Consider the following 27,594-nt stretch of genomic DNA (forward strand, 5'->3'; position numbering starts at 1 on the left):
TTCAATATGTAGATTCCAAATAGCAAGTATTCAAAGGAACTGTACAATTTCCATAGAAAGAAGCAAAAAGCAGAAATTCACATGGAAAAATTCACAGCCTCATTAACAGGTAATGAAATAAAACAGAAGTAAGGCCTCATTACATCCCCACTAAATCAGCAAAAACATTTTAAATGGCAGTCATTGCTTTGGGCATGAAATATTTTTAAAATCTTTGCAAAGGATGGTATGGCAACCCGTGGCAAGCATTATCAGATATTTCACATTCAGGAACCATTTTAGGAATAACACAGGAGAAAAAGTATGTATATGGTGAGGTGGTAGAAAATATACACAAAGATATTCATGAAAAGCTTATAACAAGGCAGAATTGGGAAGAAGACATTACCCACCGCAGAGAACAGCTAAGCCGTAGGTCACATGAACTGTCCTGGGATGTGGATTACTCTTATAGAATAAAACTCGTGGAGGAAAGCACAGCAACTTTACCTGCTCTCATCATAGCCATGGAGTATCTGAGTCCAATCTACACTCTAGTAGTGGAGACAGAGGAGTTGGCATAGGAGTTTGGAATTTAATCTTCATTTGATTTTTTTCTTCTTACATCCACCTTTTTTTGGAGACGGGGACTCACTCTGTTGCCCAGGCTGGATTGCCGTGGTGCAGTCTCAGTTCACTGCTGCAGCCTCGATCTCCTGGGCTCAAGCCATCCTCCCAACCCCATCCCTATGACTAATTTTTGTATTTTTTGTAGAGACGGGTTTTCACCACATTGCCCAGCTGGTCTCAATCCCTGAGCTCAGGCGATCTACCCGCTTTTGCCTTCCAAAATGCTGAGATTACAGATGTGAGTCACCATGCCTGGCCCCTTTACATCTCTTTAAATGAAGGACAAATGCGCGGGATGTGTGTGAAGTAGAACCTAATATTCCACAACCCACAGATTTTCCCATACAAACCAAGACAGAATAATCTGACACTTGGAATACATGCCAAATGTTTTTCCACACAATAGTCCCATCTGCTTCATGAAATGCAGTTGGAAAATGGGATTCCACAGTGATTGAGTGACAAATGCAAATGACCAGATTTTCTAATTTTTTTATTCATGAGGCCCAGTCAATTCTCTTAAGAATCATGGCCAGGCATGGTGGCTCATACCTGTAATCCCTGCACTTTGGGAGGCTGAGGTGGGTGGATCACCTGAGGTCAGGAGTTTGAGACCAGCCTGGCCAACATGATGAAACCTCATGTCTACTAAAACTGCAAAAAATTAGCTGGGCATGGTGGCGGGCGCCTGTAATCCCAGCTACTTGGGAGGCTGAGGCAGGAGAATCTCTTGAACCCGGGAGGCGGAGGGTGCAGTGAGCCAAGATTGCATCACTGCACTCCAGCCTGGGTGACAAGAGCAAAACTTTGTCTCAAAAAAAAAAAAAAAAAAAAGAATCATAGGCAGGCACGGTGGCTCATGCCTGTAATCCCAGCACTTTGGGAGGTTGAGGCGGGTGGATCACCTGAGGTCAGGAGTTCGAGACCAGCCTGGCTAACATGGTGAAACCCTCGTCTCTACTAAAAATACAAGAAAACTAGCCTGGTGTGGTGGCATGCGCCTGTAATCCCAGCTACTCAGGAGGCTAAGGCAGGAGAATCGCTTGAACCTGGGAGGTGGAGGTTGCAGTGAGCTGAGATTGTGCCACTGCACTCCAGCCTGGGCCACAGAGCAAGATTCCATCTCAAAAAAAAAAATCATAGTTCATTAGTCCAGGCACACAAATACTTCTACCCCAATCCAGTCTGCTTGTGTTTCTCTAGGCTTCCCATATCCTCAAGACAGAAGCAGAAAGAACAAGGGGACATATCCTTGCCGTGGGGTTCTGAGGGAAAATGAGGGCCAAATCTTCTGTTCAGGAGCATCTGAGAGTGTCACTCACCAGGGGCAGATTATGCAATGACCCCGTACTTCCTCCTCTGAAATCCATGGTGTGTCATCAGTACATGTCTTCACCCGGATTTACTAACATGTTCGTTCCTACCTTACCTCTGCTATAATCGGGTAGGCTCCTTGGGCACAGTAACTATTTTGTTATTTTTGCATTTCCCACAGCAGCTAGCACCTAGTCGGCATTCTGTGACTATTGAGTGTGTGAATGCAAGATACAAGGCCAGACGCAGGAAGAGAGATCCACTGTCGGGCATTCAGTCAGGTCCCTGACCACCCACTGGACAGATAGTCAGAGGAGCTGTGTTCTTCCCTCCATCACGTGTCCCAGGGCCAAAGATAGGTTGAAGGGGCCCAGAGAAAGAGCAGCTTGTGAATGTATACATGTGGGATCTGGCTGTCACGTTGTAAAAGGAGATGCTTCCAACTCTGTAGTCCACGAAGATGCCCACACGCTTGGGAGGCTCCTTTATTAGCAGGCGGGTCGGGGGAACGCTGGACGCCTGGTACTCATTTTCCTTCATCATTATCACCACCCAGTAGCCATTCTCTGGCGACAGAGTCATGTTCCCTTTCCTGCTTATGGATGCCTTGCAGGCTCCCAGGATCCATGTTGTTTTGTCTCTGACCTCCACCTCCCAGTAATGGCGGCCAGAGAGGAAGCTCGGAGAGCCCAGAACAACGATGCAGCTGTCAAATCTTTGCGGGCCATTAGGCAGCCTCTCCCGCTTGTTTCCAAGTCTAACACTCTTCAGATCATCAGAGAAGATGAGGTTGGGGTAAGCGGTTTCTGCATCCAGAGTCACATTAACTGCAAAGAAAATTTGAATACCTAGGTAGGGGTCCATGGGCAACATCCCTACAGGGTTCTCCCCACCTGCAGGAAACAGGGACAGGGTAGTTCTTCTGGAACATGGTGGGGGAGAGCACAGGGATCCGGCAGGCCAGGGCCACTTGCCTTGATCTGGGCACTTACCGGCATATGCCTGAGCGCCAATCAGCTCTGGAACTACGGAGAAAAATCAGATAGGGAAAAAAGTCCTGAGCATTAGCATTAAGAGGGGCTAAATTACACTGTCACGACAACAAGAAAAGACAAGGAACCCCCTGCTTAGGGCCCTGCATGCTATGTTGGGTATAATCCCGTTCCTCCCAGGAACCCAGGCCATGTTGGGGACTGTGGTCTAATGAGTCAACTCAGCCAATGAGTCACACACAGAGCCTGGGGGGCCTGCCATGACCTTTCTCCTGCCTTTGCTCCAGGTGTTTTTTTTTTTTTTTTGTCTTCTAAATAGGGCCCCTCAAGTCAACAGCACAAGGGAACACTGCAACAACCCCAGGCCAGCACACACCATTACCGCTGGACTCACCATTGAACATTTCCATTTCTGAATGCAGGCTTTCTAAAATGTGGGAAAGGGAGCAGAGAGAAGCTGGAGTTAGGTCCCTCAGCCAGGGACAGATGGAGGAGAGGCAGAAGGCAGGTCAGCAAGACCAGGGGAAGAGGAGGAAGTGAGGGGCTCTGGGCTATGTGGATCTTAGGGAGGAAGTGAGCATGCACCTCCAATCTTCTCCCAAGCCCTTCTACCTGAGAAGTACTTTGCACTCTTCTCCACAAACTCTAACTTCTGGTGGAGGAGTTGGATCTTTTGTTTCACCTCTTCAGGAGTGGTCCACTGTTCAGGGACAGGCACTGTCTTAGCCCTAGAGACAAAAGACTGTTGACCAGAGAAGGCTGGAGCGAGAGGGTGGCCCAAGTACCTGTGAGCTGGAAATGAACTACATTCTCCACAGGGCACACCTAGCCCAGCCTGAGCTACACAAAGAAAAGTCTTCCCTGGATTCAGAGGTCTAAATGCTGGTCCTCAACTTTGGCCACAGACTGTCAAGTACTGGGGTGCTTTAAAGACATGGATATCAAAACCACAAGGAGTTTTCGGAATGGACTTAAAATGACATTGATATTATCTACTAGAATTAACTATGTCAAATTGATTATACACCCCTTTCTATTGAAATAAAAATGATAATTAATGAAAAAAAAACACACACACAACAAAATATCCCTTCACATCCATTAGGATGGCTATTATAAAAACAGCAACAGGAAAAAATAGACCAGGTATGGTGGCTCATGCATGTATTCCTAGCACTTTGGGAGGCCGGGGCAGCGGGATCGCTTGAGCCCAGGAGTTCAAGTCCAGCCTGGGCAACATGGCGAAACCCTGTCTCTATTAAAAATACAAAAAAGTAGCCGGAAGTGGTAGCACATGCCTGTAGTCCCAGCTACTCAGGATGCTGAGGTAGGAGAATCACCTGAGCCCAGGAAGTTGAGCCTGCAGTGAGCTGTGACTGTGCCACTGCTCTCCAGCCTTAGTGATGGGAGTGAGACCTTGTCTCAGGAAGAAAAGAAAGAAAAGAAGGAAGAAAGGAAGGAAGGGAGGGAAGGAGGGAGGGAAGGAAGGAAAGATAAACGGCCGGGCGTGGTGGTTCACGCCTGTACTCCCAGCGCTTTGGGAGGCCAAGGCGGGTGGATCACTTGAGGTCAGGAGTTTGAGACCAGCCTGGCTAATATGGTGAAACCCTGTCTCTACCAAAAAATTTAGCTGGGCGTGGTGGCGCACTCCTGTAGTCCCAGCCACTAGGGAGGCTGAGGTAGGAGAATCCCTTGAACCTGGGAGGCGGACATTGTAGTGAGCCAAGATCGCGCCACTGCACTCCAGCCTGGATGACAGAGCAAGACGCTATCTCCAAAAAAAAAAAAAAAAAAAAAAAGAGAGAGAAACAGAAGAAAATAAGTGATGGCAAAGATGTGGAGAAACTGGAGCCCCTGTCTACTGCTGGTGGGAATGTGAAGCGATGCAGCCCCTGTGGGAATTAAGATGGTGGTTCCTCAAAAAAAATTAAACACAGAATGACCACATGGTGCCGCAGTTCCACTTCTGGGTATGCACCCAAAATAACTGAAAGCAGGGTCTCAAGCAGATATTTGTACACCCATGTTCATAGCAACGTTATTCACAAACCAAAAGTTAGAAAAGTCCCAATGTCCATGAATGGATAAACAAAATGTAGTATGAACACACAATGGACTACTATTCAGCCATAAAAAGAAAATAAATTCTGATACACGTTACAACATGGATGAAGCCTGAAAACATTATGCTAAGTGAAGAAGCCAGACACAAAAGGACACCGGGATTTTATAAAGTTCCCAGGTGATTTTAAGGCTTAGCCTCTTCCTGTCCCTTCCCTCCCCTTCCTGCTGGGCTTAGCCCAGCTCCACTCCAAACAAGCTTCCCAAGGCCACCAGTAGGCCTGAAGGGGCAGTTTTCATCAGGTGAATTGCACGGGTCACAATGCACTTGGAAGGTTTCTTAGGGAGCCTCCATCTTGTTTCAGCAGGATGGGCTGAATTCACCCTTCCCAGTCTGCAGCTCCACACCTGGTCAGCCTCCCTGCTGACCAGATGCCCTTTTCCCTACGCAAATCCAGAGAGGCTTTGGGAAGCTGCAGAAAAAAGGAGGAGTCTGGAATCACAGACCCCGGGGTTGGGAACATCTCCCTCCCAGGTCCCTTCTGGGACTGTCTCCCCCAAAATGCTTCCTGCAAGACACCCCAGGGTACACCACAGGACCTCGCTGTACCTGTGCAAGATGTCTCCAATGTCCTAGGAGAGAAAAGAAGGAAACGGTCGGTTACCAGGCTCCTAGTGGCTGTGCTGATTCCTGGCCTCTACTCCTGGGCTCCTGGACTTTTAGCTCCTCACTGCACTTATCAGGGCTCCCTGCCCTAGGGTGTCAGTGGAAGTGGAGCACCTTTCTTCAATTCTAATTCTAACCACGGGAATTCAGGCATCCCAGGTGGCGAGGCCTGCAATGGAACGGCCCTCAAGCCCTGCTGATACCTTCTGGGAAATGGCAGGGATCCCCTGGATACTGGGCCACCCTGGGCTCCTGAGAGACCTCATCAAAGGGGTCTGGGCACAAGAGGCATTGTGGGTCACCAAGACCAAGTCCTATCCTAGGCCTTAGGGGCTTCACCCACTTGTTCCAGCACAGCTGATGGCAGAGCTGGGAGCCTGAGGCATCCTGATAGGCACAGGGGACCCAAGAAAGCCGGGCCCAGGCACACCCACCTGCAGAAGCTCCCATTCTGACTGGCACTCCTTGGCCTCCAGCTCCCCAATCAGTGCGTCGAGCAGGGCGATGTCCTGGGATACGCGGGTGTCATATGCCTTCCTGATCTGCCCAACCATCTGGCCCACGTCCTCCAGCGAGGCCACAAAGAAATGCTCTTGCTGCTCCAGGAAGTGGTACACCTGCTCCAGCTTCCTCTGCACCCGCTGCTTCAGTGCTTCAGTTTGTTTCTGGGGAGCAGAGGACAGGGAGGTATGGGGGTCTGTGCTGTGGGTGGACGTGTATGTCCAGGAACCCCCAGAAGCCCACCTCCTGGAGGTGGATAAGAGGTGGGCTTATGCTGCCTCTTCAAGGCCTAGATTCCAGAGCAGGAGGCGATATTGTCTGGAACCTTGCAGAACAGACTGAGCATGGCTGGGGCTAGCTCTGGGAAAATGTCCTTAAACCTGGTGTTAAGGTTTAACTGTGTCCCTTCCAAAATTTACATGTTGAAGCCCTAACCCCCAGTACTCAGAATGTGATCTTATTTGGAGACAGAGTTCTTGCAGATGTAATTAGTTAAGATGTGGTCCTACTGGAGTTGGGTGGGTCCCTAATCCAATATAAATGTTGTTTTATAAAATGGGGAAATTTGGGCTGGGTGCAATGGCTCATGTCTGTAATCCCAGCACTTTGGGAGACCGAGTTGGGCAGATCACCTGAGGTCAGGAGTTCGAGACCAGCCTGGCCAACATGGGGAAACTCTGTCTTTACTAAAAATACAAAAATTAGCCAGGAGTGGTGGCATGTGCCTATAGTCCCAGCAACTCGGGAGGCTGAGGCAGGAGAATTGCTTAAACTGGGGAGGCGAAGGTTTGCAGTGAGCCGAGATTGCACCACTGCACCCCAGCCTGGACGATGGAGAGATTCCATCTCAAAAAAAAAAAAAAAAAAACAAAAACCCTAAAAAACAAAAAACCAGCCCAGGCATAATGGCTCACACCTGTAATCCCAGCACTTTGGGAGGCCAAGGCAGGTGGATCACCTGAGGTCAGGAGTTTGAGACCAGCCTGGCCAACACGGTGAAATCTTGTCTCTACTAAAAATACAAAAATTAGCCAGGCGCGGTGGCGGGTGCCTGTAATTCCAGCCACTAAGGAGGCTGAGGCAGGAGAATTGCTTGAACCTGGGAGGTGGAGGTTGGAGCGAGCCAACCTCTGTACTCCAGCCTGGGTGACAGAGCGACACTCCATCTTGGAAACAAAACAAAAAAACACAGAGTAGATTTTAAAGTTAAAAGTGTTCTTGGCCGGACGCAGTGGCTCACATCTGTAATCCCAGTACTTTGGGAGGGCAAGGCGGGCGAATCACGAGTTCAGGAGTTCGAGGACAGCCTGACCAACATGGTGAAACCCCATCTCTACTAAAAATACAAAAGTTAGCCGGGCATGGTGGCACTCACCTATAATCCCAACTACTCAGGAGGCTGAGGCAGGAGAATCGCTTGAACCCGGGAGGCAGAGGTTGCAGTTAGCCAAGATCACACCACTGCACTACAACCTGGGTGACAGAGTGAGACTCTGTCACAAAAAAAAAAAAGTGGCATTCTCCTCCCCTTTCCTCAATCCCATCTTTCTGTGATAGTCACTGGCATAGGTTGCTCTATACTATCTTCTGGTGAGTATGAGAAAGCATGACAGGATCTCAGAGGTGACCCCTGCCTGCTGGGGGTGGTCTACCTCTACAGGGATGAGCTCACCCTTGGCTGCTGGTTACCCTCTGCCCCCTGAGAGGAGGTGGCCATCCCTGCTGCCCTGTGAACCACAGCAGAATCTCGGGGACCCCTGCTCACTCTTCCCACCCTCCTCCCAGGGACGGATGGGCCACCGGCCACCTCTGGCCTTACCAGAAAGCTCACTGCCTTCTCCTCCCCATAGGATCGCTGTTCCTCCCCTGCTTTTCTCAGCTTCTTCACATGCTCCAGCTGCTTCTGAATTTGCTTCTGGAAAAACAGCACTTGTTGAAAAGCTTGAATTTGGCTCCTGCCATCTTTAGCTGGTGCCAACTCTGGAGGGGAACAGCCTTGCTCCTTCTGGTAGCAAGGCTGAGGGTGCTGCTGCCAGCAGCATGGGGAGGGGTGCTCAGGAAAGAGGAGGGAGGAATGGCTGCATCGCCAAAGGCAGAAGAGCTGAGAGGCACTTCCTCTGAGCCTCTGGATTCAGCCATACCTGAAGCCAGCTCCCCCTGGATCTCTGAACAACATAAACCTGTAACTCCCCTCTTTGCTGGACTGGTTTATATGGTATTCTTGCCATTTCCAGCCCAAGAATGCTGGTTAATGCACCAACATCCCAGAGTTGTTGGGAAAATGAAGTAAGGCCCAGTGTGTCCAAGTGCCTGGCAGAGAAGAGCCCACAGGCAGGGAGTGCCTACCTTGTGTCCCAGGGCAGCCTCCTCAATGGGGCGCACCCAGTGGCCTTGGTGCTCCTGACTCAGACTGCAGATGAGGCAGATGGGCTCACCGTGATCCTCGCAGAAGAGCAGGTGGACCTGCTTCATGTGGCGCTTACACTGTGGCAGGGGCTGGGGGCTTAGGCTTCCCGTGCTCTTCCTTTCATGGGAGTCCTGGCACCGGGGGCAGCCAGGTGAGCGGCTGCCTGAGGCCTGGGGGTGCCCAGAAACTGCCTCGGGGCAGCTGCAGGAATCACGCACACAGGTACCGCCAACTGGGTCTCCTTCCTGGGCGTGGCAACGGGGACTCGCAGCCGTGTCTGGTGGCCTTCCTGGGGACATGCAGTGGAAAAATCCCCTGAATGGCAAACCCAAGTTGCTTACACAGAGGTATCACAAAGCACAGCAGAGACAGCCCTTGCCTGAGATGTGCGAGTTCTCAGACTCTGCCCACTTCCTAGCTTGTCCTCCCCTGACTTCCATCCAGTGGGGCAGCAAACAGGCCACTGGGCCTGAGAGCTAAGGGCCAGACCTCAGACATTCCTGAGACTTGGAATTCTTGGGCATTTATCCTAAAGAAAGACCCATGGCCTTGTGCTATTCCTCCTGCACAGACATAGATCTAGCAGGTGATGCCAAGGAAAGAGACATTCTGACCAGTGTTCCTTTGCCACTTGAACCCATCCCTGGCTGCCCATAACATGAGTGGAGGCTCCCAGGGGATGGTGACTTGTGTGCCTTGCTCCTAGCTGGATCCCAGCCCCTAGCAGAGTACCTGGCAAATGGTAAACATTTGGAAAATGAGTATTGAATGAAGGAATAAATAGACCACTGCTCACATCTGAGTTCAATAACCATTAAATGAAAGCAAAGAAGGCGCTGGGTGGTGGCTCATGCCTATAATCCCAGTGTTTTGGGAGGCCAAGGTGGGAGGACGGCGTAAGCTCAGGAGTTTGAGACCAGCTTGGGCAACATGGCAAGAGCCCACCTCTACAAAAAATTTAAAAATTAGCCAGGTGTGGTGGTGCACATCTCTAATCCCAGCTACTTGGGAGGCTGAGACAGGAGGATTGCTTGAACCTAGGAGGTTGATGCTGCACCACTGCACTCCAGCCTGGGCAACAGAGTAGACCAGCCTGGCCAAAATGGTTAAACCCCGTCTCTACTAAAAATACAAAAATTAGCCGGGCATGGTGGTGGGCACCTGTAGTCCCAGCTACTCGGGAGGCTGAGGCAGGAGAATTGCTTGAACCTGGGAGGCGGAGTTTGCAGTGCGCTGAGATCGTGCCACTGCACTCCAGTCTGGGTGACCAAGAGAGACTCCATCTCAAAAAAAAAAAAAAAAAAGAAATAGAAACACACTCAATCCTTTAGCCCCTGCTACCTCCTCCCACCTCACAGTGTCCCAGAAATTCACAGCACATCTGTAAATGAGACTGCTAGTAGCCACCAGAAATTATTCTTCCTCCTCCTCTTGTGATAGAATTAATTGTCCACATGACTGTTTCCCTGCCTCCCATTGCCCCCCAAGTGCCCTGCATTTCTCAGCCTCCTTTGCAGTTAGGTGTGGCTATTTGACCATAATATGACCAAAGGGATGTAAATGGAGGTGTCACAAGCAGCTTCTAGAAACTTCTAGAGCTTTCTCCGAGGGATACTATTCCCCTCTGTTCCTCCATCTTGCTGCCTGGCATGAGGACATCACCTTCTGAGAGCACAAGCTTGAGGACAAACTTGGTGGAACAGAGCAACAGCAGGACCCCAGGGTCCTAGCCCACGGATCTGCCTAGGACCACCTGTGTATCATTTATGTGAAGGAGGCACAAACTTCTTTTCTGTTGAGGTTACTGTTATTTGGGTGTTTCGATTATTCACAACCAAATATAATTTTAATGACTACCTCAGCAGTAGATAGTTAGGGCTTTAGCCAATAGGCTTTCCTTTCTGCTCAGAGAAAGGCAAATGGTAGACTCAACCCCATGATGATGCATTGCTGTGAGGTTATTGTGAGAGGGAGTATTTTTAACCTATCTTCCCCAGATTTTCTACCTGGTGTCCACAAACCCCTTGGATTCTAAAGATGGACTTCAGAGTGTCCAAGAACTACCTGAAATTTGATGTGACATTTGTGAAGCTGTGCATATATGCATTTTTCAGGGTCTAAGCCTGCATCAGATTAACAAAGTGGCCCCAGGAGACACCCAGGAATCCCAATGATATAAATACAGTGGGGACCTGGTGCAGTGGCGCACACCTGTAATCCCAGCAGTTTGGGAGGCAAAGATGGGAGGATTGTTTGAGATCAGGAATTCGAGACCAGCCTGGGCAACATAGCGAGACCCCATATCTAAAAAAAAATAAATAAAAATAAATAAAATACAGTGGGGATAAAAGAAAATTAGGGGGGAAGTACTTTAGTACTTTTCAGGTCAGTATTCCTAAGGATGCTAGGTTTTCCAGATCCCAGGGTCCTTTCTCACTAGAAGACCCAGGGACTTCTGGATTTGAAGACTAATGCTGCATACCACATCCTGTCCCCTCCCAGGTCTCAGGGGTCCCTGGACTCCCAAATCTTTTTTTTTTTTTTTTTTGAGACAGTTTTGCTCTTGTCACCCAGGCTGGAGTGCAGTGGCATGATCTTGGCTCACTGCAACCTCTGCCTCCTCGGTTCAAGCAATTCTCCTGCCTCAGCCTCCTGAGTAGCTGGGATTATGGACACCCGCCACCACGCCCAGCAAATTTAGTATTTTTAGTAGAGATGGGGTTTCACCATGTTGGCAGGCTGGTCTTGAACTCCTGACCTCAGGTGATCCGCCCCCATTGGCCTCCCAAAGTATTGGGATTACAGGTGTGAGCCATCGCACCCGGCCTGGACCCCCAATTCTATTTCTCCTCCTTGAGTGCTGTGATTTCTCCTCTCCAGCCAACACTGCATTGGAAAGTGTGTTCCATAGGCTGGGTATAGTGGCTCACACCTGTAATCCTAGCACTTTTAGAGGCTAAGGCAGGGGGATCGCTTGAGCCCAGGAGTTCAAAACCAGCCTGGGCAACATAGAGAGCCCTCGTCACTACAAAAAATACAAAAAAAAAAAAAAAAAAAAAATTAACTAGGTATGGTGGTGAGCACCTATAGTCTCAGCTACTCGGAAGGCTGAGGTGGGAGGATTGCTTGAGCCTAGGAGGTTGAGGCTGCTGTACACTGTGCTCACACTACTGCAGCATGGGAGACAGACTGAGACTCTGTCTCAAAAAAATAAATAAATAAAGGAAAGTGTGTTTCTGAATGCTGCCCCCACCACGAGCATGGAATTGTCACCTGGACAACCTCAGTCCCCTCTAAACTGGTGGCATTTTTCTTTTACAGTTTTTCTTTAGTCTCTTTACCTATAGGGACAGCTGCTTAAAAAAATCCAGATGGCCTGGAGCCTCCTGATCCCTTGCCAAAAACCAGAGGAAGTTAAGATCAGAGCAAAACCAGTGCAAACTGGAACAGGTGACTTCCAGTTACCTTTAGATCATTTACACATCGTTATAAGGCTAAAGGCCCCTCCCCTAAAAGAAGATGGCCAGGGTTTTGTGTCCATGCGATGTAGGAAGAAGCACGCTGGGGACAGCGCCTGCATGTATGGAACCCTGCCCTGGGCCTGCTTACCTATCTCCCATCCCCTCCCTGGACTCTAAAATCCCCCTGCCTCCCGTCCCTGGCAAGCAGACGCCTGCAGAGGTGAACTTCCCTTCTCCATTCTTTGGCCACTGAATAACACCTGATTGCCTTTTTCAATTGGACATTCTGTCTTTCTTTTTTTTTTTTTCCCAAAATGTTTAAGAGACAGGGTCTTGCTGTGTTGCCCAGGCCGGAGTGCAGTGGCACAACCTCAGCTCACTGCAGCCTGGAACTCCCTGGCTCAAGCAATCCTCCTGCTTCAGCTTCTTGAGTGGCTAGAATTACAGGCGTATGCCACCATACCCAGCTAATTTTTTTTTTTAGTTTTGTAGAAGTGGAGTCTGGCTACGTTGCTCAGGCTGGTGTGCAGTGGCATGATCTCAGCTCACTATAGCCTGGAACTCCGCCTGCTCAAGTGAACCCGAGCAGCTGGGACTACAGGCGCGTGCCACTATTGTATTTTGTAGAGATGGGGTCTCACTGTGTTGCCTAGGCTAGTATGGAACTCCTGGGGTCAAGAGAGCCTCCCGTGCAGGCCTCTCAAAGCTCTGGGATTACAGGCGAGAGCTACCACGCCCTGCCCAACCTTTGGGTTTTTATTTTTTTAATTTTATTTATAGAGATGGCGGGGGTCTCACTACATTCACCAGGCTGGTCTCAAAGTCTTGGCCTCCAGCAATCCTCCCGCCCTGGCCTCCCAAAGCGCTGAGATTACAGGCATGAGCTATCGTGCCCGGCCAGCCATTCTTTCTCTGTAGCCGATATAAAGTAGGAAAGAACACAATTTACCGGTGACCGAATGTTCTGGATTCCCAGGGCCTTCCTCCAGGTCCGCAGATGCCCCTCCATCCAGAGTGGGCCTTGCCCGGGGTTCTGTTGCCGAGTCCAGATTCGCAGCTGTCGTTTCCTCTAGAGTCAGGAGAATTTCTGGATTTGAGGGCGCCTTCTCCCCTGTAGAAATGGTGAACTCAAGGCTTCTAGGCCGCGTCCTTCCCGAGGGCAGGTACACTTTGAAGGGCCTGCACTCCTTCCGCCCCGGCGCGCCCCCTGCCAGCCCCTGTAGCCTCCCCGCGGAGCTGGCGTTCCTGCGCAGCCGGACCTCGGCCTGGTCCGCCTCTGGCGCCCTGCAGGGGCCGGGGCTTCTCCCGCCGGGCAGGGCCGGGCTCCGAGTCCGAGGCTTGCCCTGGCGTCCAGGCCCTCCGAGGCCTTCTCTCTGCGTTTGCTCAGGGGCTTCCTCGACAGCCCCCTCCCGGCCTCGGGCTGGCTGCACCGCAGGCTGGCAGCCCCGTCCCCGAACGGCCGAGGGCCCTTCCCCTCCTTCCCCTCGGGTTGGTCTGGAGTCTTCAGGCTCCTGGGCTTATTCTCCCCCAGGGAGCTGGACGCTGCGGAATCGTCTGTGCCATTTTCTTGTGTGGAATATTCTGGAAGGACAACCAGATGCAAAGTCATGAAGCTGTCCCACTTTTAGCGCCCAAGGTTCAGGGGAGAGGAGAGAGAATCCCCTCGAATATTAAAGTTTAGAAACTGAGGAAAAAAACGGGCCAGGCGCGGTGGCTCATGCCTGTTTTCCCGGCACTCTGGAAGGCCGAGGCGGATCACCTGAGATCAGGAGTTCAAGACCAACAGGGTGAAACCCCGTCTCCACTAAAAATACAAAAATAAGCTGAGCGTGGTGGCGCATGCCTGTAATCCCAGCTTCTCGGGAGACCAAGGTGGGAGGATCATTTGAGGTCAGGAGTTCGAGACCAGCCTGGCCAACATGGCAAAACCCCGTTCCTACTAAAAATAAGAAACTTAGCCAGACACGGTGATGCGCACCTGTAGTCCCAGCTACTCCGGAGGCTGAGGCATGAGAATCGCTTGAGCCCGGGATGTGGAGGTTGCAGTGAGCTGAGATCGGGCCACTGCACTCCAGCCTGAGTGACAGAGCGAGACTCCATCTCAAAAACAAAAGTTCAGGACTTCCTAGACAATGGCAGTCAATTACCATTCAGTAAGAACATGCTTGATGTTGCTATATATTTCTCTCTCTCTTATTTTATTTTTTGAGCCAGGATCTTGCTCTGTTGCCCTGATGTGATCTCGGCTCACTGCAACCTCTGCCTCCCAGGCTCAAGTGATCCTCTCACCTCAGCCTGTTTTCTGTTTTTTCAATAGCTGAAAATACAGGTGTGTGCTACCACGCCTGGCTCATTTTTTTGTATTTTTGGTAGAGACAGGGTTTCACCATGTTGCCCAGGCTGGTCTCGAACTCCTGAGCTCTAGCAATCCACCCACCTTAGCCTCCCAAAGTGCTGAGATTATGTGTGAGCCACCATGCCTAGCCTATATTTCTCAAATAGTACTTTTCAAACGTTTTAAGCAGGACAACTGTTTCAAATAAGATCTTACACAGGTCAGCAAAACCCAGATTATACGTTTTAAAAATAAAAATAAGCCGGGCATGGTGGCCCATGTCTGAAATCCCACCACTTTGGGAGGCTGAGGCAGGAGGATCACTTGAGGTCAGGAGTTCGAGACCAGCCTGGCCAACATGGTGAACAGCACTGAGAAGATTCTATACCAACCCCGTTCATATGATTGCATAGCAATCCCTTTTTGCTAACCTAGAGATGTTTGTCTGACATGAGTATTAATCATAAATGAAGTGAAGAAGTCTCAAAGAACAGGTGCTCCAGCTCCTGCCTTTCCTGACCCTGACCTGCTTCTTAAAAAACCCATTAGGAGCCTTAAGGAAGTTTACTAACCCAGTTCCAAAGGCCAGAGTGAAGGAAGGGACGTTCCTGAACTAAAGTCATCTGGATCTTGGTAGACCTGAGACTCCCAACCCCCAAGTCAGAGTGAGCTGCTCTGAGCTCCTGGTCCCCTTTCCCACAAAGCAGCCAGCACTCAGCACTGGGTGAGGAGGAGGCCTGGGCCCGCTTACCCTGAATGGCTGCCCTGTGGAGCTCCTCGGCCAGCAGGCGCTGGTTGATGGCCCGCAGGACCTGCAGGGTCAGCTGCACGGCGTACTCTTCCCCGTAGTAGGTGACCAGCAGAGTGGCCATCTTCACCGGCCTGGCTCTCTGGATCTGGCTCCGGGGGATCCTGGAGTGCTCCTTCTCCACACTGGTGTTCTGCAGCTTGAACTTGAACTTCTCAAAGTCATAGGGCACCAGCTCCTCCAGGGTGGACAGCAGATGGTCACTAGGGGTCTTAGCCATGGTGCTGAGCAGGAGAGGCTGGAGCCGGCTATCTGGCTTCTGGCAGGAGAAGAAGCCTTTGTCCTTGGTGAGCAAGAAAAGGCAGGTTGTGAAATAGCGGAAAAGGCACAAGAAATGCTGCTCTGTGTCTTGGTGGGAACTGAGACTAAGGGTAAGGGTGTGTCCATGCCGGCTGTGTTCTCTTCTTACAGGTTCAGAGGATTCTCCAGCTGGGAGGGCTCAATGCCTTGGCAGACATGTGCCCCCACACCCCTCCCAAACCCCGGACCTCACCTCCACACTAGACCACAGACAGATGGGCAAGTCTGCAAGGGAAGGTCTGGGATTGGATTCCAGACACCCCCTCCAATCTCCCTTCCTGCCAGGATCTGGGGCTGGCAGAGCGGGTGAGTGGGAACAGAGAGGACTATGCTGAGGGCCCGCCCTGCTGGTCAACTGTTCTCCTCCAGACTCGGGGTTTCACCGACCCTCCAGAGCCAATGGCACAGGACGGGGGAAGGGGTGGGCAGTGAATACAGTCCTGTGAGCTTTGCCTTTCCTGGCCCAAGAAGGCAAGTGAGGCCAGAAGGGCACTGCCAGGAGATAACTCTTGCCACGCCAACACCCCTGTTGATCTGGTTCCAGTTGTCTGGTTCTTCCAGCCACATGAAGGGCTTGAAAAGCAATGCCTAGACCACCAGCCTGACTCATCTGTTCCCAGAGCTGACTCAGTCCTCGCTCCCTGGAGCCAGAATGCTCTTCCGTGCACATTCATTGAACATTCTAGACAGTGTGCCAGGATGCTGGAGCTACAGGGGTGAAAAGGCACGGGTGTCCTTCAGCTCATATCTGGTGCAGGGCCCCAGAGGTGGCTTTGAAGCTAACAGAAGTTACATGTTGGGGGCAGGGCACAGTGGCTCACGCCTGTAATCCCAGCACTTTGGGAGGCCGAGGTGGGTGGATCACCTGAGGTTGGGAGTTCAAGACCAGCCTGGCCAACACGGTAAAACCCCATCTCTACTAAAAATACAAAAATTAGCCAGGCATGGTGGCACGCGCCTGTACTCCCAGCTACTCAGGAGGCTGAGGCAGGAGAATCACTTGAACCTGGGAGGCAGATGTTGCAGCGAGCCGAGATTGTGCCATTGTACTCCAGCTTGGGCAACAGAGCGGGACTTTGTCTCAAAAAAAATAAATAAATGAAAAATTACATGTAGGGTGAACTGACTTCTCACTTACCTACTTCTGACCGTTGCATACCCTAATTTTTATTTTTTATTATTAGATAGGGTCTTGCTCAGTCACTCAGGCTGGAGTGCAGTGGTGGGATCTTGGCTCACTGCAACTTCTGCCTCCTGGGCTTGAGCAACCCTCCAACCTCAGCCTCCCAAGTAGCTGAGACTACAGGTGCATTCCACCACATCCGGCCAATTTTTGTATTTTTTATAGAGACAGGGTCTCACTATGTTGCGCAGGCTGGTCTTGAACTCCTGATCTCAAGCGATCCACTCGCTTTAGCCTCCCAAAGTGCTGGGATTACAGGTGTGAGCCACTGTGCCTGGCCAGAACTTTTGTTAATAATGCAATTTACCCTTCACCAGCACTTCCTCTGCACCAGCCTCCGCTAGCTTTATAAACACTACCTCCTAGAATCTCTGCAGCACCCTGCAGAGCTGCGTTTATCATCCCCCTGTGCAGCCGAGAATCTGTAGCTTAGTGACTTGCCTAGATCCAAGATCCAAACATCAAACCACTTCACAACATCGTCTCCTGCATGACAATAATTTGTGATTTTACTATTCATGACTACCCATGGATGTCACATTTCCAGCTGACCACTGAGGTCCAGGATGGGTCACTTCCACAGGTCAGTCACAACATTGCGATGCCTAGCTGAACACCCAGCTCTGGGTGTGAGCACCTCTGTGTGTGCCCAGCCTGGGATTCAAGGCTTTGATGAGTTCTGGTTGGTTGAATTTAACTTACTGTCCAGCTGGTCCACCTGTTTCCTATTTCACAGAGTATTTGGTGTTTTTACATTGTTTTCATAGCTGACAACAAACATGCAGTTCGCTAGATCTTTCTGAGCCCAAACCCAACATCTTCCCTAAAAAAAGGGTGAATTGGGCTGGGTGTAGTGGCTCACACCTGCAATCCCAGCCCTTGGGAGGCTGAGACAGGAGGATTATTTAAGTCCAGGAGTTTGAGATTAGCCTGGGCAACATAAGGAGACCCTGCCTCTACAAAAAATAGAAAAAATATTAGCTGGGTGTGGTGGCACACACTGGTGGTCCCTGCTACTCAGGAGGCTGAGGTGGGAAGATTGCTTGAGCCTAGGTTGAGGCTGCAATGAGCTGTGATTGCACCACTGCTCTCCAGCCTGGGTGACACAGCAAGACACCCTGTCTCAAAAAAAAAAAAAAAAAAAAAAAAAGTGGATGAAATGCACATTGATGGTGCAGACAGCAGATTTTTGGAATTTTTAGGCTGGGCCAGAAGAAGGGTGTTGAATGGGGTATCACTGGGGCCAGCACCTGTCCCTGACTCTGGACGGTGGCAATCCAGCACCTCCCAGGCAGTCGCCCACTACCAGATGAAGAAAGGATGAGACTGTGCAGTGACGCTATGGGTGCTGTGTGATCCCATCTCGACTGGTCAGAAAACTCCTCAGAGCTGAGACCAAAACCCCATGACAGAATTGGGCAGGGAATGATACTTTCTGGTCTAAAGCAGGATATTTTGCAATTGCGGTGACACGTTTTGCAACAGAGGCTGTTCTGAAGCAGGACTTCTGGAAGGCAGTGTTTTGATGCCACTTTGGACTTTCTAGGGCAAGGCAGGCTCACAAAGCTTTTGTTTGGAGGGGTTCCGGTAATTTCTCACAGTGAAAATAGAATTATTGCCCTTGTAACATCATTTAAGTGTTTAATAATCAAAGCGGAATGGTCATGGGCTCTCTTGTGTGCCCCTGCCATTGGATGTGTGACCTTATTTGGGGTGACATGGCAAATCCAAACCCAACAAAGCTGCTGCAAAGGGTCTACTCTCTGCTGTTATTCCTGGGAAATGTGCGGCTCAGACACCACGACCTTCACTCCATTCCTGGTCACCAGGAGTTTCACATTCTATGGCATTCACTTCTGCACATTTTGGGATTTTAAAAAATGAAGATTGTATTACTTTCATAATAAGCAAAAAAGATAGCTTTAAAAAGTCTTTCAGACCGGGTGCAGTGGCTCACGCCTGTAATTTCAACACTTTGGGAGGCCGAGGCAGGTGGATCACTCAAGGTCAGGAGTTCGAGACCAGCCTGGCCAACATGGCAAAACCTCGTCTCTAATGAAAATACAAAAATTAGCCAGGCGAGGTGGCATGCGCCTGTAATCCCAGGTACTCTGGAGGCTGAGGTAGAATTGCTTGAACCTGGGAGGCGGAGGTTTCAGTGAGTCGAGATTGCACCACTGCACTCCAGCTTGGGCAACAGAGCAAGATTCTGTATTAAAAAAAAAAAAAACAGTCTTTCAGAATTAGCTTAACTTCTAAGGGAGTATCAGTCCCGTGCCCCTAAACCATCATGATAAAGGAGGTACATAGTATTTACTTATTTATTTACTTTATTTATTTTGAGACAGAGTCTCACTCTATCACTTGGGCTGGAGTGCAGTGGCAAGATCACGGCTCACTGCAACCTCTGCCTCCTGGGTTCAAGTGATTCTCCTGCCTCTGCCTCCCGAGTAGCTGGGATTACAGGCGCCCGCCATTACACCCAGCTAATTTTTTTGTATTTTTAGTAGAGACAAGGTTTCACCATGTTGGCCAGGCTGGTCTTGAACTCCTGACCTTGTGATTCGCCCGCCTCAGCCTCCCAAAGTTCTGGGATTACAAGCGTGAGCCACCGTGACCAGCCAACTATTTTTTCATAGACGACAAAATGTAGGCTTAGAGGTAGGGTGACCAACACATTTTGTCTAGGAGCAAAACCCAATTTGCCCAGTCTTAGCACTGAAAGCCTAGTTCTGGGAACGACCACAGTCCTGGGAAATTGGGACAATTGCCCACCCTGTTTAGATGGGTTAATTGACATACTGAACACATGTCTAGCTAGGAAGAGGCACCACAGGGTCATTCATTTACTCATGGAGCACCTGCTGTATGCCAGATGCTATTCTAGGTATTATGGATACAGAACTGAACAGAAAAAAATTTCTTGCAGAGCTCACATTCTTTTTTTTCTGATATAAATGCCCTTCAGAAGAGGCCACATTCTTTTTTTTTTTTTTTTTTCGAGATGGAATTTCACTCAGTCGCCCAGGCTGGAGGGCAGTGGCACAATCTCGCCACTGCAACCTCTGCCTCCAGTGTTTGAGCGATCCTCCTGCCTCAGCGTCCCAAGTAGTTGGGATTATAGGCACCGACGACCATGCCTGGCTAATTTTTGTATTTTTAGTAGAGACAGGGTTTCACCATGTTGGCCAGGCTGGTCTTGAACTCCCGGCCTCAAGTGATCTACCCACCTCGGCCTTCCAAAGTGCTGGGATTACAGGCGCAAGCCGCCGCGCCTGGCCCAGAAGAGCCCACATTTTTTTTTTTTTTTTTTGATGCAGTCTCGCCGTATTGCCCAGGCTGGAGTGCAGTGGTGCTATCTCAGCTCACTGCAAGCTCCACCTCCTGGGCTCACGCCATCCTCCTGCCTCAGCCTCCCGAGTAGCTGGGACTACAGACGCCTGCCACCACACCCGGCTAATTTCTGTATTTTTAGAAGAGACAGGGTTTCACCGTGTTAGCCAGGATGGTCTCGATCTCCTGACCTCGTGATCCGCCCACCTGGCCTCCCAAAGTGCTGGGATTACAGGCGTGAGCCACCGCGCCCAGCCAAGAGCCCACATTCTTATAGGAAAGTGTGAATTGATATAAACAAACAAATACACAATGTATCAGGGAGTGATAAGTTGGGGGAAAAAACAGCAGAATAATAGGGTGAGTGCAGGGGATTGGTTTCATATTTTATTTTTTATTTTTATTTATTTATTTTGAGATAGAGTCTCACTCTGTCATCCAGGCTGGAGTGCAGTGGTGCTATCTTGGCTCACTGCAACCTCTGCCTCCTGGGTTCAAGCGATTCTCCTGCCTCAGCCTCCCAAGTAGTTGGGATTACAGGCTCACACCACCATGCCAGGCTAATTTTTGTATTTTTAGTAAAGATGGGGTTTCATCATGTTGGCCAGGCCGGTCTCAAACTCCTGACCTCAAGTGATCTGTCCGCCTTGGCCTCCCAAAGTGCTGGGATTACAGGCATGAGCCACCGTGCTCAAGGGCACTTGAAGAAGGCTTTTGTGCTTGAACAGAGATCCAAAGGAAGAGGAGTAAGCCAGGTATTCATTTTGAGGATGAGCAGTCTTAGCCTATTTACAGAGTTCAAAAGGGGTAACTTTGTGCTTAGTGTTTGAGGAAGAGTGGTGGCTGGAGCAGAGGCAGGGAGGAGGAGTGGATGGAGGTGTTAGAGAGGGAGCTGGAGTCCCCTATCAAGTAGGAGGGCTCCCAGGACACAGCAAGGACTTGGCTCTTACTCTGAGATGAGGGGACACTGTAAAGTTTGAGCAGAGCAGTGACATGATTGGAGTTACGCTTTAAAAGAAACACTCTGGGCCGGGAGCGGTGGCTCACACATGTAATCCAGCACTTTGGGAAGCCAAGGCAGGTGGATCACCTGAGGTCAGAAGTTTGAGATCAGCCTGGCCAACACGGTGAAAGCCCGTCTCTACTGAAAATACAAAAATTTGCTGAGTGTGGTGGTGATGCGCCCGTAGTCCCAGCTACTCCGGAGGCTGAGGCGAATCACCTGAACCTGGGAGGCGGAGGTTGCAGTGACCCGTGATCGCACCACTGTACTCCGGCCTGGGTGAAAGAGCGAGACTGTTTCAAAAAAAGAAAGAAAAGAGAACACTCTGGCTTCCATGAGAGACAAGAGACGAGAAAGGTGGAAACAGAGAGGAGAAAGCAATCTATTGTCACAATGCAGGAAAGCGACTGCAGGGCCCTGAACCACTGTGGAGGCAGAAGAGTCACATTCTGGGTAATTCTGAAAGCAGAGCTGGCATGATATGGATAGATTGGATATTGGCAGGTGTGAAGAGGCATCTAGGATACCTGTTTCTGGCCAGATTTTACAAAGGGCCCTCGTTGCTACCTTAAGGAGTTAGTGTTGAATCCTGCAGCAGCTAAGATCTGTAGGATCTCGTTCTCAACTTGGACCAACCCACCTCCCTATCCCAGCCCAGATCAATGAGATCTGCTGCCCAGGCCCCTACGCAGATAACCATATTTGTAACTGATCTTTCTGAGGGCACCTCCTGAGCAGCTTGGAAACGGAGGGAGAGGAAGCCAGCTTCTCAAAGTTGGGTGTGGCAGGTGGCCTTAACCCTGCTGAAGGGCTGCAGTCATGGAGCTCTGAACAGATCCCCACACCACTCACCAATGAGCTTCATTTGGAATGCGGTAACGTTAAACAAGAGGGTTTGTAAAAAATAAAAGGCCTACACAGATAATTTATTCTGATTATTAAATCTAGGTGGAGAGTACGTGGGTAGTCATGTTACTCTCTCAACTTTCTTGTGCTTAAAAATCTTATAATAAAAACTTTAAAACGCTCTGTCCTACCAATATTTATAGGAACCTGACTAGCAGCCAGGCTTTGGACACGCAATCCCCGGCCACGAAAGGGCTGACAGGCTAGCGAAAGGGGCAGAAAAATAACAAAACTGTCTGGAAGGCAGCTACTCCCTTTGTTTTTTTCGGGTTTTTTTTGTTTGTTTGTTTGTTTTTTTGAGACGCAGTCTCACTCTGTCGCCCATGCTGGAGTGCAGTGGCGCAATCTTAGCTCACTGCAACATGTGCCTCCGAGGTTCAAGCGATTCTCCTGCCTCAGCCTCCTGAGTAGCTGGGACTACAGGCGCGCGCCACAACGCCCGGCTAATGTTTGTATTTTTTAGTAGAGACAGGGTTTCACCATATTGGTCAGGCGGGTCTCGAACTCATGACCTCGCGATCCGCCCGCCTCGGCCTCCCAAAGCAGTGGGATTACAGGCGTGAGCCACCGCGCCCGGCCCTTTGTTTCTTACCAACTAAGCAGCAGCACTGACACTGTTTCCTTTGAGGTTCCGTTTGCTGAATCCTGCCCTCTAAGGTGCTCCCCGCTTCCCCTCCCCACCCAGTGCTGCTGTCTTTCCCACGCCTCACCCTGTTTTGCAACTGCTTGTTTATGAGCCTGGAAGCCACGAAGTGGGGGAAAATACGAGATTCAAATATCTGGTGGCCGTGTGACGTGGGTAAGTTACTCGATTTTTCTCAGCTTCCATTTCCTATCAAATGGGTTGTTCTGGGAATTCGGGAAAGTAACAGTGCCGGGAACCGCGGGAGGAACCGCCAGCTGCGTCCTCGGACGTCCCCAGAGCCCAGGGCGGCGACTGGCACGACTGTCAGGGGCTCGTCTGTGAAGAGGACAGGGTGTCGCGCCCCGGCACAGCCGTCCCCTCCAGGACCCCTCCCGCCGACGCCCCGCTGACCCCACGCCCGAGCGGAGGCCGGCGCCACTCCGGGGTCTCCGGCCCGGCAGCCCCTCCCTGGCCCGGCGCCCCAAATGGAAGCGGCCTGGGGGAGGAGACGTGTGGAAAGACCAGCAGAGGATAAAGAGGAAGTAGCGGTAGACGATAAAGAGGAACTGTCCGCAGTGTGCCCGGACGCGGGGAGGCTCTGGGGTCAAACAAGACCCGACCTGCGCGCAATTCCCGCCGGGGTCCCGGCTGCCTGCGGAAGGGAAGGGACCCAGGGCGGCTTCTGCCAAAAGTGCGTCTTCTGCCGAAAGTGCGTCTTCTGCCGAGGGGCCCACAGAATGCGCGACAGACACTCCAGCCCGACCCGACGCCCCGCCCTCACGCATGCACATGCGCAGAACACTCCCAGAAACATCTCCCAGAGTGCCCGGGAAGCACGCGAGCCAATTGGAGGGCGGATTAGCGGGGGCCCACGTCTCCCAGAGGTCTCCGGGTCGCGGCTCCGTTGGTCTGATTGGCAGCCGCGACAGCCTATAGGTGCTTTTCGCCGGAGGGGCCGCGCGCCGTTTGCCGGGACTGAGCCGCTGTTGTCGCTGGTATCCCGGGAGCAGCGCCGGGAAGTGGAGTCGTCGTATTTTCGGGCAGCCGGCGGCCCACGGGGATGGGACGTCACGGGGCTGTGCTGACGCCAAAACCCTTCCACCCTTTATTAGCCTGTCGCCCTTCTTTCGTGTTTACAGCAAATATTTTCCGACGTCTAATGTGTCCCACTTACTGTGCCACGTGCGAGGGTGCACGTGTCAGGCAAGATCGCTGTTCCAAGGAGGCTGAGAACAGGTAAATGGTAATTACCAGTTATGACCAAAGCTGTGAAAGGAACAGATATTTCAGCCTAACAGCAGCACTGCCTTTTTCTCCCTTATAATCAGCAGAGGCGGGCTAGAGCAAGGATTCTCAAACTCTGCCCCCTTACAACCCTAGAGTACAGTTTCTGAAACTTCTGTTTTTTCCTTTTGAACAAATCTAGTAACATGCTGTGAGCCAGAGAGGTAATGGTTTGGCTCAAAGAAGGCACACGCATCTGATTTCTCTCTTTTTTTTTGAGATGGAGTCTCGCTCTGTCGTCCAGGCTGGAGTGCAGTGGCGCCATCTCCGCTCACTGCAAGCTCCGCCTCCCGAATTCACGCCAGTCTCCTGCCTCAGCCTCCCAGTAGCTGGGACTACAGGCGCCCGCCACCACGCCCGGCTAATTTTTTGTATTTTTAGTAGAGACGGGGTTTCACCATGTTAGCCAGGATGGTCTCGATCTCCTAACCTGGTGATCCGCCCGCCTCGGCCTCCCAAACTGTTGGGATTACAGGCGTGAGCCACCGCGCCCGGCCCAGGTTTCTTATTTCAGGAGCTTCATAGGCATAGACCTCCCTCCTTGCCTTCTACCCCCTCCCCTCTCTCCCAACTAATGCCAGACCGGCCACTACTTTTTAACTGTTTTACGTATTTAATCTTCAAGAAAGATTTCCTTTGATGCAAGTGTATTGCAGCCCACAAAAAAGCTCGGAAACCCAGCTAAATGGTCTGTTTTTCTAGTTCCTACATTCGATTTAAGTCCTACCCATCGAGACTAATGTCTTCAGGTAAGCATATCGAGGCTGTATTCCCTTCATGGTAGTCTCAGGGGCACTTTCTTACACAAATGATGGTAGTCATCCTAGATCATTTCCCTGCCTGCCACACTTGCCGGTTAGTTAGAAACTGTAAACCACGTAAATGTCTGTCACCAGGGCACTGGCTGAATGGCTGAGTAAGTTTTGGTGAATCCATTCCTTGGACTACACTGCATCCACTGAAAACAGTGCGGTGAATTTCTGTGTGCTAATGTGCAAAGATGGTTTATATATTAGTCAGTGGAAAAAGCACATTTGCACTACAGTGCAGATAGCATGATCCCATGTTTGTAAATAAGAGAAAAAATGTTAAAATTTAAGTATCTGGAGGGAAATGCAAGAAATAAATATGACTACCTTTCAAGAGTAGAATTGGAGGTAGAAGTTGGCCTTTTCCCTCTATGTCATCTATACGTTTTATTTTATTTATTTATTTATTTATTTTTTTTTTTGAAGCAGGGTCTCACGCTGCCGCCCAGGCTGGAGCGCAGTGGCATGATCTGGGCTTACTGCGACCTCTGCCTCCCGGGTTCAAGCAATTTTCTGTCTCAGCCTCCTGAGTAGCTGGGATTACAAGTGCACGCCACCACGCCCGGCTAATTTTTGTATTTTTAGTAGAGACGGGGTTTCACCATGTTGGTCAGGCTGGTCTCGAACTTCTGACCTTGTGTTCCGCCCGCCTCAGCCTCCCAAAATGCTCAGATTACAGGCGTGAACCACCACGCCCGGCGTTCAATGGCATTTTAAAGTTTTATGACTCATGAAACATAGTCCACAAATATATGCTCATTGTGAAATAGTAAGGGAAAATAAAATATGGCAAGCTAAATGTTAGAGGAAAAATTTCATATTTTGCTCCATTACTTTTACAGCAGAAAAATTAAAAAAATTTATTAACTGAGACTTTGTTTCACTGGGGTGCAGAAGATTAGACAAATGATTTTTAAAAGCAGACTCTGCCCATAGAGAAAAAATATTCGAGGTTTCCAAAGTAGAATGAGTGTAAATTAGCAAGTCAAATAAGGAACCTTGAGCCAGTACCGAAGGAAACACGTCCCAGACGTATCTCCAAACACACACACACACACACACACACACACACACACACACACACTGCAGGCATAACATTTATGCAGACAGACTGTTCTTTAGGGCATAGTTGTCTCATGTCTCAATTCCCCTGAAGCTCCAGAGCAGAAACTGAAATTTTAAAAATGCAGTTGAGATAAACTGAAATGACTGAGAGGCCATTTGCCAAGGAAATCTTTGGTTCTTCGGAACAAAGACAGTGCCCATATCCCAGCCAACATCAGGTGGTATTTCTCTTTCTGTCCTGTAGAGGGCATCTTCATGTGGGCACCAGGGCTGCAGCTGGAACCACAGTGGACACCCCACGCTCCAAGGACAATCCTCTGCAGAAACCAGCAGCTGGAAACAATTCTTAATGCTGCAGGAAGTGGTTAGGAGAAAACGACTGTGTGAATCAGAGCTAAAACTGGAGTTCAAAAACCACAGAAAATATTTCCAAGGCTGTCTGTGAAGTGGGGATGTCAAAATACCAAAAATTACAGCTTTGGAACTGCAGTGGATGACCTTTAATTGATGCAGTTTATAGGTGCTAAATATTGTGGGTGCTTTACATTGCCTCATGTGAGTGCTTCATAGCAGGGTGTGACGCTGGCCAAGTGATATACCTACCCTCTCTGTCCCTGTTTCTATCAACTGTAAAATGGGGGTTCTAGAGTTGTTGTGAAGATTAAATGAGCTAATACACATAAAGCACCAAGAACAGTGCTGGATACAATGTAATAGGTGTTTCTTCCTAGTCTTCACTATCCTCATGTGAGGTGGTTATGTTTATTTATTTATTTAGAGACAGGGTCTCGCTCTATCACCCAGACTGGAGTGCAGTGTTGCAATCATGGCTCAACTCCCTATAGCTTTTTAAATTTATTTATTTATTTATTATTATTATTTTTTTGAGATGGAGTCTCACTCTGTCGCCCAGGCTGGAGTGCAGTGGCACGATCTCTGCTCACTGCAAGCTCGGCCTCCCGGATTCACACCATTCTCCTGCCTCAGCCTCCTGAGTAGCTGGGACTACAGGCGCCTGCCACCACGCCCAGCATATTTTTGTATCTTTAGTAGAGGTGGGGTTTCACCGTGTTAGCCAGGATGGTCTCGATCTCCTGACCTCGTGATCCGCCCACCTCAGCCTCCCAAAGTGCTGGGATTACAGGCGTGGGCCACCGTGCCTGGCCTCAGCTCCCTACAGCTTTGACCTCCCCAGCTCAAGTAATATCCCACTTCAGCCTCCCGAGTAGCTGGCGCTACAGGAATGCACCAGCATGTATACCTGTGGTCCCAGCTACTTGGGAAGCTGAGGTGGGAAGATTGCCCCTGAAATAAGACTCTAGATACAGGTCCCTTTCTCTGAAATTTTTGAAACAAAACGCCTAATTCAAAAAAAATTATTTTTGGTAGAGACTGGGTCTCACTATGTTTCCCAGGCTGATCTCAAACTTGGGTTCAAGCCATCCTCCCTCCTTGGCCTCCCAAAGTGTTGGGATTATAGGCAGGAGCCACTGCGCCTGTCCAAGGTGGGTGTTGATATATTCAGTTTAACACAGAAAACAGGAAGTTTGTACACACCGACTTGCCCAAGGCTACACAACTACAAAGAGTCAGATAGCCAACATTCAATCTCAAGGTCTGTGTCTGCAGAGCTAAAGTCCTTTCCCTTTGGCTTTGCTGTCTCTCGGCATCCGGTAGCTTAGCAGTCATCAAGCCAACCCCCTCATGTTACAGAGGAGGACACAGGCTTCCAGGGGAATTGACTGACTTGAGTTATACACATCAGTGCAGAGCTGGGACTAGAATTCAGTCCACCTAACTGTATTTGCAAGAAAGTTAAGTGCTATTGACTACATCTAATATCTGAAAGATAAAGGGAGAGGCAGAAGCAAGAATGAATAATGGGGCTGGGCGCGGTGGCTCACACTTGTAATCCCAGCACTTTGAGAGGC

The 27,594-nt window shown here is 50.1% G+C and overlaps 1 protein-coding gene and 1 pseudogene across 1 annotated transcript; one reads left to right on the forward strand and one right to left on the reverse strand.

Annotated features, from left to right (window-relative positions):
- MEFV (MEFV innate immunity regulator, pyrin) lies at positions 1 to 23,344 on the reverse strand. Its single transcript, XM_003778553.4, is given in 13 exon segments — positions 1 to 2,750; positions 2,916 to 2,948; positions 3,310 to 3,342; positions 3,528 to 3,643; positions 5,587 to 5,609; positions 6,078 to 6,308; positions 7,964 to 8,059; positions 8,491 to 8,840; positions 12,962 to 13,360; positions 13,363 to 13,593; positions 15,099 to 15,438; positions 22,756 to 22,841; positions 23,126 to 23,344. Coding segments are annotated over 11 exon segments (2,343 nt in total). The 5' UTR covers positions 15,376 to 15,438; positions 22,756 to 22,841; positions 23,126 to 23,344; the 3' UTR covers positions 1 to 2,196.
- Positions 22,613 to 27,594, forward strand: part of LOC112129386 (protein ALEX-like) — a 15,191-nt pseudogene continuing 10,209 nt past the window's right edge.

The sequence above is a fragment of the Pongo abelii genome, chromosome 18 (genome assembly GCF_028885655.2).
Source record: "Pongo abelii isolate AG06213 chromosome 18, NHGRI_mPonAbe1-v2.0_pri, whole genome shotgun sequence".
NCBI classification, from domain to species: Eukaryota; Metazoa; Chordata; class Mammalia; order Primates; family Hominidae; genus Pongo; species Pongo abelii.